At 53.8% G+C, this 13,695-nt stretch overlaps 1 protein-coding gene across 7 annotated transcripts in view; it reads left to right on the top strand.

Annotated features, from left to right (window-relative positions):
• Positions 1-13,695, top strand: part of PLEKHA6 (pleckstrin homology domain containing A6) — a 55,517-nt gene that overhangs the window by 30,287 nt on the left and 11,535 nt on the right. For 6 of the 7 annotated variants that reach the window (XM_082833534.1, XM_082833532.1, XM_082833535.1 and 3 more), the window contains exons 10-17: positions 332-418; positions 6,250-6,318; positions 7,547-7,627; positions 7,914-8,063; positions 8,847-8,942; positions 10,316-10,427; positions 10,983-11,122; positions 13,516-13,645. In XM_082833534.1, the coding sequence (XP_082689660.1) occupies positions 332-418; positions 6,250-6,318; positions 7,547-7,627; positions 7,914-8,063; positions 8,847-8,942; positions 10,316-10,427; positions 10,983-11,122; positions 13,516-13,645 (865 nt within the window). Of the gene's footprint in view, positions 1-331; positions 419-1,459; positions 1,514-5,256; positions 5,338-6,249; positions 6,319-7,546; positions 7,628-7,913; positions 8,064-8,846; positions 8,943-10,315; positions 10,428-10,982; positions 11,123-13,515; positions 13,646-13,695 lie in introns of all 7 variants that reach the window. The other variant, XM_082833536.1, reaches the window with a different exon arrangement.

Here is a 13,695-nt window from a genome sequence, read left to right as displayed (position 1 = left end):
AAGCCACTGGCCCTGCGGTTCTGTCCATAGGAGAGCTGCCTTAGGGGATTTGCCTTGCCCCTGAGTAGAAACACTGCTCTCTGTGCCCATCCCCAGACTGTACCAGGAGCCCTAATTCTATATAAGAGGACAGAGAGGGTTCTATCTTTTCAAATCTTGAGGACCTGGACAGATCACTGCAGGGATATTGCAATGGTTAAAGGCTGTCCATTTTAGTTTGAAATCTGCTCCGGGACAGGTTACAAACATCCCTAACCTTGAACTTCAGTTGGTGGGGAAGTCCATATCCCAGCCGGACCCCCTCACCTCTCCAATCCCCTTTCTCTTCCAGTATGATTACCTGGGAGACAGGCGGCCAGTCCCTGCAGGACTGTTCCCCTACAACTACCCACCATCCCCCACGGTCCACGATAAGATGGTACGTCCTCTCCTCCCACTCCACTTCCCCTCAGGACCTCTCCTCCCAGGGCGGGGCCAAACTAGGGCAGACGCAGGGATGCTCTGTGCCCAGTGCCTGGCCCGTCTGGTCTTTAGCAGCCTCTGGATACCTCCTCCCTCCGGCCTGGACTCTAACACCAATATAGAGAGTGGTGTCAGTTACCCCTCCTCCTCTGTGACACAGGGCAGAGGAGCAGGGACAAGATCTGGAAGCGTGAAATGTCCCCATTCTCTCAGTCTCAGAACAACTCCTCTCCAGCATGCAGAGGGGCCTGGACAGGGTGCTTAGGCTATGGGCTGGGAAGAAAAGTTAAGCTAGAGCTCCCAAAACAGGCATGATCTTCTAGTCTTCTTACCCCTAAGCGTACTTGCTTCAAGCTCGTCCTTGCCTGGAATGTCACTTTGGGGGAAAGAGACTAGAAGTCGGATTGAGGAAGAAAAGATTTTCCATACTGTGTCTCCTCCTACTTTCACTCCCCTTTCTACTTGTGTCTCTTCGGGAATTTGTTCTCCTGAGGATTTTGGTCTCCGCCTGGAGAACTCGATGCAGATGCTCCGCCTGGGGAGCTGGGGAAAACCACTGGAACCAACAGGCAGAATCCTTGTCTCCAACGGCCTGTCACTGGCCCCTCTCTCTGAGTCTTCTCTGCCGGTGTCCAAACTCTATAGCCAAGACACACAGCAAATGCACCCATCTGGAAACAGTGGATTTTCCAGAAGACTCGGAAAAAGCTCCAGGAATGCTGACTAGATGGCTTCAGTGGTGCTTCCCTCTCCCAGGGCAGGGCCAGGCCGACCCAGGAGCCTCGGAGTGTGTCGCTTCTCTCGCTGGGCTTGTCCAGCAGACAACCTCTGTGGCTGCCCGCACTTCCCCCCTCCCTTCCCTAGACTCCTCAAGGCCAGAGAGGCCTCTGTTTGTCGCTGCCCAGCTAACTCTTAACTGCTTTGCTTCCTTTTTATTGTTTTCTTTTGTCCTGTTCCTGTTTGTTTGTGTTGCCGTTGGGCCTCGGGCTCCGGGTAGGATGAACTTTTAGACCTTCAGTTGCAAAGAAACCTAGAGTATTTGGATCAGCAGGTAGGCAGAGCTGGTGCCCCTTACCATCCCCCTGCCCTCCCTTCACGTCTCCCTGCTCCTCCCCGCCTTCTCATCCCCCATCCATTTGACAACCTTTGTTGGCAAAAACTGGGACACAACAAAGTGGCTTATATTTTGGTTTGCACCTTCACACCCCTTCTCTGCAAAGCCCTTTAGGGCAGCTGGGAGTTTCCTGGGGAAAGGAGAATTGTAAATTACCACATGAATAATTAATGTCACCGCCTATTTGTTCGACCCAGATGGAACTGCCCCCAGGGGGCAGGCGGGAATTTGCATTTTTGCTGGATAGAGTTGCAGAGACAGGGAGGAGCTCTGTGCTGGGGCCTAAGAGGCTAAGGATTTAGTTCAGCCTGAATCTGGGAAATTAGCCTATCCTATTCCACAGGTTGTGGTTAAACTCCACATTTTGTAAGCGAAGGACCACAGACCTGCCCTCCACTGATTTTTTAAATTATGGTAATTCGGTATATCTGTTAGTTCCTCTGCAAAGTTCTTTTGTATGCACGGCTCATGTTTTCCTGAGAACTCAGTGCTGTAGGCAGAGGGAGTGTCATCAGTCCAGTGTTACGGATGAGCAACCTGAAGAGGCAATGAGTGTCCCCATGTGATGAAAGCAATCGGCTGCCTGGGCTCTCACCTTTGGCTACCTTGCCTTTTGAGACTAAGGAGGCTGTGATACTGGGTTTAGACAGGCCAGGGGTCAATATGCTGGGCAATTTATATGAGCACATACTCATATTCAGATCTGTGCTACAAATCACGGGGGACCTGGATGTGTACCAGATCCAGGTGGAGGCGGCCTGGGGTGGTGGAAAGAATAACGTTAGTAATAATAATAATAATAGTGGCAGCACTTACCGTAATGGGATGCTTCCTCCATGCCCTGCACCATTCTAAGCATTTCACAGAGCCTAACCTTTATAACAACTCTGCAACGTAGGTATTGTTATTATCCCCGTTTCGTAGGGGATATGATGAAACTAAAGCCCAGAGAGATCAAATAACACGCCAAGGACACACAACCAGTGAACAACAGAGCTTGGATATGACTCTGAGCTTTTGACTCGGTTTACAGCTGAGGAAACATCTAACATGTGAAGAAGCTGGGGTTGAACCTCATCAGGATGAGTTTGTGCTCTTAACATTGTAGAGAGAACCATAAACTTGGTATCAGAGGACGTGGCTGCAAATGCTGGTGGTTCTAGTCACAAGCCATGTGACCGTCATCTCACAGGGTCTCCGTGTCTCAGTGAGGTCGTCCTCATGGGAGCCCTTGGGTACTGGGAAGCATGATATACACATTTTAATCAGCAGTGATGGCTCCTGGCCCTCAAGAACATTGCATCTTAGTCCCAGAAGGAGCATGTGGTGTTGACACCGTAAGCATTCTAGTCCATGTGGGGATGACTCCCGGCAGGCCCTCCTCCCCGCAGCCCATCCACACTGCTGGCTTTCCAAGCATTCAGTGCAGATGGCAGGGCCCCTTCCTGGGGGCTTCTTCCCTCACAGAGGGGCTGGGGGCTTCAGAAATAACCTTTCAGAGGACCTCTTCCTAGATAAACGATAATACTCTTAAAAGGCAGTCTTGTATGATAAGAAGAGTCCAGAACATAGTCAGACACTGCACTCTAGTTCCAGCTGTGCCATTTACAGGGATTTTTTTTTTTTAAACCTTGGTCTCTCTGGGTCTTTGTTTTCTCAATCATGAGACGGACATTGTAGGACCTGCCCTTTCTACCTCACAGTTATTGGGAGAGTCGAGTGAGAATGTATATGAGAGCACTTTGGCAGGCCTTGATGAGGGCTAGTGATTGCTACTATGATTATTTTATTATTCTTTTTCTTCCAAAACTCAAAAATATTAATTGACCACCCTTGGCCCCAGTGCTGTGTATAAGGTACTGGGTTAGGTGCTTTCTCACGAAATTTCTCTAACGCTTTGGAGAGACAGAAGGTGGCACACAGGAATCCTCCTAGAGGCAAGGCCCACACAGGCTGAACGATCCTGAAAGCCATAGCATGTGTGGGGGCAGGCCAGGGTGAGAAGACCCCTGCTTCCTCTATTGTTTTAGATCTACTGGTTGGGGAAGGAATGAGATCTGTGGGTGACCAAGAAGAGCCTGGGCCTCCCTTGCCCTCTCAAAGCCTGATGTGTTGGTAGATCTGCCTTGTCCTCCACACATACACATAAACACCACACACAGGACCCACAGGTATGACACACAGGCAGCCAACATAAACATACACACACCACATACGATCACACATACACCACACTGGCACACCCCATACACAACAAACACAATCTCATCCACACACACACACACGCACGCACACGCGCGTGCACAGCCTCTAAGAAGATAAGCACTGACTTGAGTTCAGATCCTTACAGAAAATGTGGTTGATATACTGTTGACTTTTGACCATTTTGCAAAGACTCAACCTCATATTACAATTGCTCTTTTAAAAGCCTTTTAAATCACGCTTTATATCATAGAAAAAATTCCCAACTGGGCTAAAGAAGTAGCAAAATCAGATCCTAGGAAAGCCTTTTAAAATGCTCTAGAGCCTGTGAATGGGGGTGGAGGGGTGCCCCTCGCCCTGTCTTGTACAGCACGCAGAAGCAAGGCTGCTTTGGGGCTGCCGCCTAAACAGGGCAAGAGGGAAATAGGTGTGGGTCCAACAAAGATTGGGAAGACAAGGGCAAAAAACGTGGGGGTTCCCTGAACTGTGACCTGAGAAGATCTGCCCTAAGGGGGCTCCGTCCCTTCCCTTCCTCACTGCCCCTCCCCAAGAAGCTTTTCCTGCACAACTCCCCTCTGTCTTCTGCTGCCTTCTCCTGGAGATCCATTGAGTTAAAGGGACATGGCCAAGGACACTCCCTAATACGTTTACATTTGACGCTGTCACACTGGAACCAGTGGGGGAAATGATGGCATTCCTGGTTGATTTGGTTGGCTCGTCCTCCCTCCCTCCCTGTCCCTCTCCCTCACCCTTCCTCTCTGTCTTTCGTTTTCATCTGGCAAATAGTCTTTCCCCCTCCATGTTCCTGGCGATCCTTGAAGCATAAGGATAACGTGTTGGGAGAGCAGTGTTCCAATCTCTGGTGTCCCTTTAACGTGGCTTACTTGCTTTGGCCTCCTTGTTTGCTCCCTGGCGCCATCCCAGATTGGCATGGATGCTACCAGCCCAGCTCTGGAAACCGTGTTTAGCAATACTTTCTACTCTAGAGCAGAGGTGGGCAGGGTTTGGGAAGAGAGACCTGTGCCTTCCCAATGTGACGGCCCATCCAAAGAGCCGGGTCACATTTTCTTTAACGTGGTTTCATTTAGTTCAGATTTTGGGAGATCGGACTTTCCAACTGCCTGTGTGGTCTCTGACCAAACCAGTGTGAGAAATGAGAGCCGGCCCAATGGGATGAGACCCACCACACTCAGGCACCCTGGGGAGGTGTCACTGGGCTGGGGCCTCTTCAGAGCCACAAGCGAGGGCACAGTGGCCTCCCAGGTCCCTTCTGTGGGCTTTCCTCAAGGGCAACTTCAGTGCGGGTCCTGAGATGGAGTTCACGAGGGGTGAGTGATGGGCAAGGCCAGGCAGAGGATGCTGGAGGCCTCAGGAGGAGCTGTCCTTTCCTGTTTCCTGGCAAGCAAGCACAGGCGGGCGTGGGGAGACATCTCTCTGTGGGTCTGAGTTTGAATCGTCTGTTCCTTCCTCTGCTGCAGATGAGTGAGAGTGAGACTCTCATCAGTATGGTGAACCGCATGGTGGAGAACTCCTCCCCCAGGGCCCAACTCTTCATGCAAGTAAGACCTCTGCCTGGCAGCATGGTCCCTGTCAACACCATTTTTCAGCTGCTTGTGCATGGTCGCGTCCACCCATCAGGGATGAGTCCACTCCGCCTGCTCACCTGCCAGGCCTCATCTCCCAGGCTCAGCCTGGCCTCCCTCCTTTATTTCCACTGTGTCTCCTCCATTCTTCACGTTCATGGGTGAACCCAGGCCCGTTTCCCAGGCCGTCGAAATAGCCCGCACTGACATCTCACGCCATGCAGGGATCGCAGGCTGCTTTTTAACGTTCAGGACTTCTCTTTCATGTTTGGGGTCTTCTTAACAGTTGTTGGGGTGAAGGACACGAGGCGTGTGATATGGAACCGTCCAGTGACAGAGTTGTGTAGAATGTGCTCTCGTTGCTGCATGTGTCACCAAGGGCAGGCGCCTTTGCTGGGCTCAGAGACACTTCTGGTTGAGGCACAAGCCCTGGGGCTGGCGTTCCATCTAGTAGGGTGGTCGTTCTCAGATTCTTCCAATGCTCATTCTGTTCTCCCAGGTCTTATCCTTATCAAAACAGCCAGGACTTAACTCTTGTTCTCATGGTTGTTACCAGTAAGCCATTTGGGGGCTACACAGCCCTGGAGGCCCTCTTGGCAGTAGATTTTAGACCTTAGCGGAGAGGAGATACAGAGCACGAGTGAGCAGCATCTCTACCTCCAGAATCAGCCCAGGACGGTTGGTGCGGAGCTTAGGCCGGGCTGTCCCACACTTTCCGGCCAGGGGGCAGAGCACTATAGCTCAGCCCAGGTCCCGAGAACCGATGCTGCCTGAGGCGATGGGACTGTGGTCCGTGGCAGGAACGGAGCGAGACTGTCAGCGCTCCCGTCCCTGCATGCCCTGCCCGGGCTGCCCTCTGCTGTGGTAACCGGCCTCCTGTTCCTGCAGGTCCCTCCATACCCAGAAGTGTTCCGGGACAGCCTCCACACCTACAAGCTAAACGAGCAAGACACAGATGTAAGAACAGCTCTCCCGCTGCCTCTGTCCACTCCAGCCCCTCCCGCTGCCCTTCTCATCCTCACTCTCCTCCGTGGGGGCTTCTCCTCCGTCCATCTCTCATCTCCTGTGGCCCTTCATACATTTCATTCCCGTCCTCTCTCACCGCAAAGACAACATTCTGCCTGGGCCTCCTCTCGTTCTTACCACTCACCCCTACCTCCCACCATGGCTGTGTGTGTTTCTCCACTGAGTTCGAGGCCCTCTTATCTACAGCGCTGGCTTGTGCTTATTTCAGGAGCACAGACTTCGTTAGGAGGTAGAGCATGTAGTCCCCAGGTGCCTGGAAAGAAGAATGAGGCCTGGCTCCACCCTCGGGGAGCTTCTGGGCAGTGGGAGGCCCAGGGAGCAGCAGGCGGCAGCACAGGATTCATGTGCTGAGAGGACTGTAACAGGGTCTGCAGGAGTGCGGGGTAGGGGGACCGCGTGGGCTGGTGGAGGCCAGGGACAAAACAGGTGGCACGTGAGCTGGGCCTTGAAATAAAGGGCCCAGAGGACAAGATTTGGCCCACTAGAAAGTAGCCAAGCGGGTATTTGAGGAGTGGCATGGATAAAGGTGTGGATGCAGGAAAGCACAGGTCTTCCCAGAAGACAAGTTTGGCCTAACCTGCCTTGCCTAGGTAGCAGATCTGCCCAGCAGGCAGGGGAGACGCTCTGTACAGGCAAGGACCAGACCTCAGAGGGAGCCACCGTCAGCCATCCTGAGGCTCTGGAAGGAGGAGGGGAGATCAGGGTCCTGTGGGACTAGGGAACCAGTTTACATTGTTCAGCGGTTTTGCTAAGACTGTTGTTCAGAAACCGGCCTGTGCCTCTAATTCATACACACCTGGAGGCCTAGGAGGCGAGGCCATGTTATCTCCTGAACCTCTTGTGAATTGGAACCCCAAGAGGATGGGAGTGCAGAAGCTTAACGTTTGGCTCTCAGCCCTCTCCCCTCTCAAGCTGACTCGTTTCCTCAGAGAATAAATTTGTCTCCTCTCCCAATGGGTCTTTGGAGAGTCCCCCGAGGTGAAGACCATCTTCCTGTTCCCAGGAGCCTCCAAGGTCAAGGTGAAGGCCCAGGGTTCCTTGGCAGGGAAGAGGAGGTGGTATCCAGAGGCCAGGCCCTGCCAACCCAATTCCCAGGTCCCCATCAAACCGTGTTCTTCACTCCCTTCTTTCTCCCTCCCTTCCCCCTTGGGGCCCCCAGAAGCTGCTGGGCAAGTTGTGTGAGCAGAACAAGGTGGTGAGGGAGCAGGAACGGCTGGTGCAGCAGCTCCGAGCTGAGAAGGTGAGAGCCATGGGGTGGCCCTGAGTGGGGCAGACGGGGGGCTGGCCCAGAGAAGGTGTGGGTTGCTATCTCCATCCTGACTAAGCTGATGAAGATTTGCCCCTCCTTAAACTTCTGTCCTGCCCTTAATCAGACCTGCTGAAGCTCTTCTGGGGACCTCAGCCAGTGTGAGGGAAACCTCCACTAAGCTGCCTGGTTGAACCCCTAGGGCTCAGGCCTCTGCTGCTGAAAGCCCAGGAGAGGGGATATGAAGGCCGCTCATAGCCATTCCCCTGCCTTTCTTCAGGAGAGCCTGGAAAGTGCCTTGATGGGGACCCATCAGGAACTGGAGATGTTTGGGAACCAGCCTGCCTACCCAGAGAAGCTGCTACACAAGAAGGAGTCGCTGCAGAACCAGCTCATCCACATCCGGGTGGAGCTGTCTCAGGCAACCACGGTAACCTGGGAGCTGGGTGTGCGCTCCCACCCTGGCCAGCACCTGCAGGGGGGAGCCACCCTCCCAGCTGTGCTCCTCTAATTCCTGTTCTCTGACGGCGAGAGCAGGGTGCTGTCTGCGAGAGGCATAAACAAAGACCTTAACACTGCCTTACAAAGAGGCGGCAAATGTGCCAGCCCGCTCATCCCATTGAGTCTCCACCAGGGAGACTGGCTTGTTTCCCACAAGCCGTATCTGCACCAGGATTCATTCAGGACAAAGTGAAGTTGAGGGCCACTTATTTCCTTGGCTGCTCTAACAGCTTTGCTGCCCACCTTTTCCACTCCCCTGGAGAACCAGGATACCGGCAACACGCCACCCTGGTTACTTCCCAGCAGGCACAGGGCAGACCCTCTGACACAGAGAGCAGCAGCAAAAGCCCCAGGAAATTGTGGCCCAGAGGGAGGAAGGTCTCTAACCTCCAGAGAACAGGCACCCCCAGGTCTTTCCTTTTTTGCCCTCTACTCTCTATCACCCAATCTGGGGAGAACAGGAGGGGTGTGAGAGTGAGATTAGCCCCTTTGGGCCTGCCTGCCATCCAGAGAGGATTCCATTTTCTCTCTGTTTGGGCATGCAGTAGGCTGGGCTGTTGCACCTCCTAAAAGGTCAGTGTTTGGCTGTCATCAGAATGTCTCAGCCCAGGGCCCTCTCCCGTCCCTCTGGTACCCGGGCCCCGGGCCCTGAGGCAGGACGAGGAGGGGCGGATTGGCAATTGCAGCTTCTCAGTAAGCCCTCCCCTTGCAGGCCCTGTCGAACAGCACCGTGGAGTACGAGGGCCTGGAGGCAGAGGTCTCTGCCCTGCACGACGAGCTCTGGGAGCAGCTCAGCTTGGACTTTCAGGTGAAGAGGCCCACAGGCAGGCGGGGCTGCTGTGTGCTTCAGGCCCTCCTTTGTCATTTTGGCCGAAAGAGACCACGGTGGCTTCCTTTCTTGCTTTAGAAATTTCAGAGACTTATGACCAGGAGTTGGTCCTCAAATGAAAGACAAGGTTCAGGGCCTCTTAAAACAGACTCTGAGTTTCAGGGTGAAGATAATGTGGGATCGTTCTTTAGTTCCATCAAATCATGGGGGAAGAATAAAAGTTGAAGCATGGGAGACTTTAACAGATATATGAATGTAAACAAGATCATGATAAATACAGATCCCTCTCATGACAACAGAAGAGTACGCAGTGTGGGAGCCATCCACCGGGGAATTTTTAGGTGGGAAAGAGGCCTTTCTTTCTGGGATGGGTCAAAAACACTCTGCTTGGAGGCAGGAGGATGGACATTCCTGGGGCATCCTTCTTCTTTTCCTTCCTCTGTCTTTTCTCTTCCCAGGCTCTGCCCCTTCTCTAGCTCGCTTTGCAAGCCCTGTCTCTCTGATGCAGTTAACACCCTGGTTTCCCCCATTTTCCTCCTGTTTCCCTCCTGGTAACAAAGCTTACCACCCAACCTTGCAGCTTGTTAGGTTAGGTTAGCCCCTGGACCAGAGGCCCCAAATGCCACCATGTTCTGTGGGCAAGCCTCACTTTCAACGCAAACATTTTGGGAGGTAGGATAGCTTCATGGTCAAGGGCACCAGCTCTTGAGACCAGATCCAGATGGCGGCCACACTGCTTACTAACAGATGGTGTTGGGGATGAGCCTCTTCGCCTCTGAAGTGGAGACAACCGCTGTCCTTGCCTCCTAGAGGTGTTGTGCAGCCGCAGTGAGTTCATGTGTGCAAAGCACTCAGCACAGTGCCTGGTATAGGCGGGCAGGGTGGGGTGGAGGGCAGCGGGGCGGGGAATGTTAAATAAAAGGTAGCTATTATTTTTCAAAGAGTGGACACTGTAATTGAGTAGAATTCATGCATATCAAACAGTCCCACAGTATGTGAAACAAGACAGTAAACCAGAAGCTCTTGGCCCTGGAAAACAGGCCACCATCAAGTGTCCACCTAGAGGGGTGTTCACTCCAAGACCACCCTGAGCTCCCCTGGGTGGGGGGCGGAATCAGAGGGACAGGTTCTCACTCTCTTCGTTCTGAGGCCACATGTTCACCTAAAAGTGCTCTTTGCTGTGATGACAGAGCCCTCTCCTCCCGCAATTCCGGAAGCCGAAGAGGCAAAGGCTGCCCATGAGAAAGATGAGTGTGCTAGAGGGATGTGTGTGTGTACATGAGCACGTGAAAGCTCCCGCCGGGACACTCCTTGGTAGCCACCTCCTTTGACCTGCTCTCTGGCTGTTTCAGAACGAGGTGCTCAACCGACAAATCCAGAAGGAGATCTGGAGGATCCAGGATGTGATGGAGGGGCTGAGGAAGAATAACCCATCCCGGGGCACAGACACAGCCAAGCACAGAGGTAGGTGCTCTCTCCACCAGCCTCCTGGCCTCACCAGAAAAACCTCCAGTGTCTCTGGTCTCCATCCCACACCTGCCAACTCATACCTCTCCAGGCCTTCACACTGTGCTCAGAGCCAGTCAGGGCCTTCTCAGGGCTCCAGAAATTCCCTCTGCCCAGAATAGACCAGATAGACCAATCAGAGATGCTGTTGCCTCTAGATCCCTCCCCAGAACAGGTCAAAGAGCACCTGCGCCTTCCCAGCCCCTAAGCCCATGGGCCCACTGGTGATCTGAGACCATTACCTTAGTGTCTTCCTTCAGCCCAGGGACCTTGGGCTGACTTTCTGTGACACCTTTGAGGTAGTGGTGTCATTTCCATCCGTTATCTTTTCCTGCCCAGCTCGCCTCTCAACAGCCAACCTGTGAGCCGACCCGTTATAAGTCCCTTCAGCAGGCCCAGGTGGCCCTGAGACCCTAAATCCTCCCCTGCCTTCTCCACCTACAGAGCGCAGCCACACTCCAGGCCACACCCCTACCCCTTCCCTCATCTCTTTCCTCTTCTGTTTCCCCAAAGGAGGACTTGGCCCCTCGGGCACCTACAGCTCCAACAGCCCCGCCAGCCCTCTCAGCTCCACCAGCCTCACCAGCCCCCTGAGCCCTTTTTCATTGGTGTCTGGCTCTCAGGGGTCCCCCACTAAGCCCGGGTCCAATGAGGTAAGCTGAGATCACGGAGAAGAAGGTGGGTGGGGGAGGGAGGACTAGGTCCCCATTTGCCTGAAATTTTACAAGTTCTGTGCCCATCTCTTCCCCAGAGGCCTCCAGTCGTAGTGCTTCATCTCTGTCTAAGGTAGTCATTCTCACACCCAGTTTGGTGACCCTCCCTCCAGACTTCTCCTTTACTTGTTCTCATCTCCAACTGTCATCTTTAGTTGCCTTTCAGGGAAGTCTTCCTGAGCACCAGGATGGTTAGCAGAGACACCAAACACTTAATAGGAATTTAACGCTAGGATTGTTCTGCGGGTGAGAGGGCTGAGGGTTGGTGTGGGGGGCATTTGCCTAGTCAGCCAATCAGCAGGTGTTTTCGGAGGCTCTACTCTGGGCAAGGGACGGTATGAGACCCTCTCAGAAAGATGCCTGAGGGCCTTCACCCACCCAGCGTCCAATGGGGACCAAGACCCATTCACAGTGAACAGCCCTCCTCTGGAACGTGGTGGCATATGTCTCAATACTGAGCCACGTGGCTCAGACTGTAAATGTTCTGATGTTCCAAAGAGAGGGTGGAACTTAAACTGGGCCATGAAGCATTGGGACAGGTAGAGGAACAAGGGAAAGGCATTACAGGCTGGAGAGCTGGCAGAAGCAAAGCTACAGGGGAGGGGTGTGCCCAATGTGATGGGGAGACAATGAGGAGAGAGCTTCAGAGAAAATGGGGGACCAGTGCACAGGCGGGGGCTCAGTAGAGGAGGGCCTTGTAGGCCAGGCAGGGTTAGCTCTGGAGCTGGAACTCCATCCAGGCGACGGGTGGGAGTTTGGTGGTCCAGGGCCCCGCCCCAGGCTCCAGCAGTGTTGTCGTCCGCCTCTGCTAATGCTCTTTTCTTCTGCTCTCACAGTGGCTGCTCTTGTTCCTCCTAATGCTCTGGCTTCTCTCTGCCTCAGGAGCCTGGCCCCCCGCGGCCTCCCCTCCCCAAAGCCTACGTCCCCCTGGAGTCTCCTCCCACCGTGCCTCCACTCCCTAGTGAGAGCCGCCTCTGGCCATACCCCAACTCCCCTTCCTGGCACCGCAGTGGCGAGACAGCCAGGGGTCAGGTACCCAACACCCTTGGGTCCTGGAGGGCAGGGACGGAGGGAGCGGGGCCCGGCAGGAGACCAAGTCATTGTTCCCATCCCAGTATTAATTTTGCCACAGCTCAGCTTCTACTGGTCCTCTGTCAGACTCTGGGGTAAGCAAAGGGATGGCTGAGACCCTCATACTGGTCCTCTTTCCCCTTTTTCTTCCTGTGGACAATGAAAACATGAGTTGCTGCCCTACCCCGTGGCAGCCCGTGGCTGTAGGTGGTGGGTTATGCCCCCCTCCCTACCAGCATGACCAGACGATGGAAATCCAGTGACAGCCCCCCAACCCCCACTGGTGCCATTCCAGTCCCTTCCTGCCGTTGTGCACCTCAGACCCCAATCCTCCCATGCTCTCCCTCTCCCCTTGCCTGTGTCTCTGCCTTGTCTGTGTCCTCTGACTCTCATCAGCCCCTGAAGTGTAAGGATACAGACCCTTTTCTCCCCTGTTCTGGCTCCTTCTCTCACCTGGATCCCTAGGCAAGATCCAGGAGACACATGCAGTTAGGCTTGGAAGAGGTTGCATGGTGAGTAGAAAGACTCCTCAAATAGGCTCAGCTACTTACTGGTAAGATGCACAACCCTTGAGGGGCTGCCTAGTGAGGTGGGCAGAGCAGGTATCATTGCCTCGGCTTTACGGACAAAGAAAGGTGATAGGACTTACCCATGCTCTGTAGTTGGGCCAGAGCTGGAGTTTGTGACCTCTGGTCTAGTCTCTCTGTACTCCCCTCACTGAGACTTAATTCTTCATCCCCGTGGGAGGGGATGGCTCAGATGATGTCTGAGGTCCCTTTCTAGTCACATGATTCTGTGAGACCACAACCCAAATGCCCTGTTCCTTCCCACAAAGCTCATCTTATTCTTGTGCTCAAGTCTTGGGTGGGATCCCAACAGAATCCACAGATAGCCTTGGCCTTGTAGCCCCCTCCTCCAACCATTCCTCCTCTGGCTCACAGCAAGTCTGTGCTTTTCGTGTTTGCCAGGAGGACTGGTTGGGCTGAGGGATCTCTCTGATGGGCCTCAACGGAGGCCCTCTTGGAAGCCCTGAGCCCTCATTCCCCAAGAGGACCACACATTGGCCAGTCTTAAGGTGGCATGGGTGGGAGGCTCCAGTGTATCCTTGCCCACTTCCCAGCTGGCACACACAGTTTCCCTGCCCCATGTTTTTTCAAAGGTTTGCATTCCCACCACTGCAAAACAAAGAAACACCACCAGGGACCCAATTCTCGGGGGTCACTCTAGCACCATCCATCCATCTTCTCATCCCTTCTCCCTAGCCCATGGCAAGCTATGAGCAAAGCAAGAAAGACCCCCACCAGACCTCACCCCTGGACACCACTAGAGACATCAGCCTTGTGCCCACCAGGCAAGAGGTGGAAGCAGAGAAGCAGGCAGCTCTCAACAAAGGTACTTCCTGTTCCATCCTCCCCTGGAAGTGAGGCTAAGGGTCAGAGAAG

The sequence above is a fragment of the Leucopleurus acutus genome (genome assembly GCF_964270905.1).
Source record: "Leucopleurus acutus genome assembly, chromosome: 2".
Taxonomy (NCBI): domain Eukaryota; kingdom Metazoa; phylum Chordata; class Mammalia; order Artiodactyla; family Delphinidae; genus Leucopleurus; species Leucopleurus acutus.
Note: the sequence above shows the minus strand (reverse complement) of the source record. Positions and strands in the feature narration are given on the sequence as shown.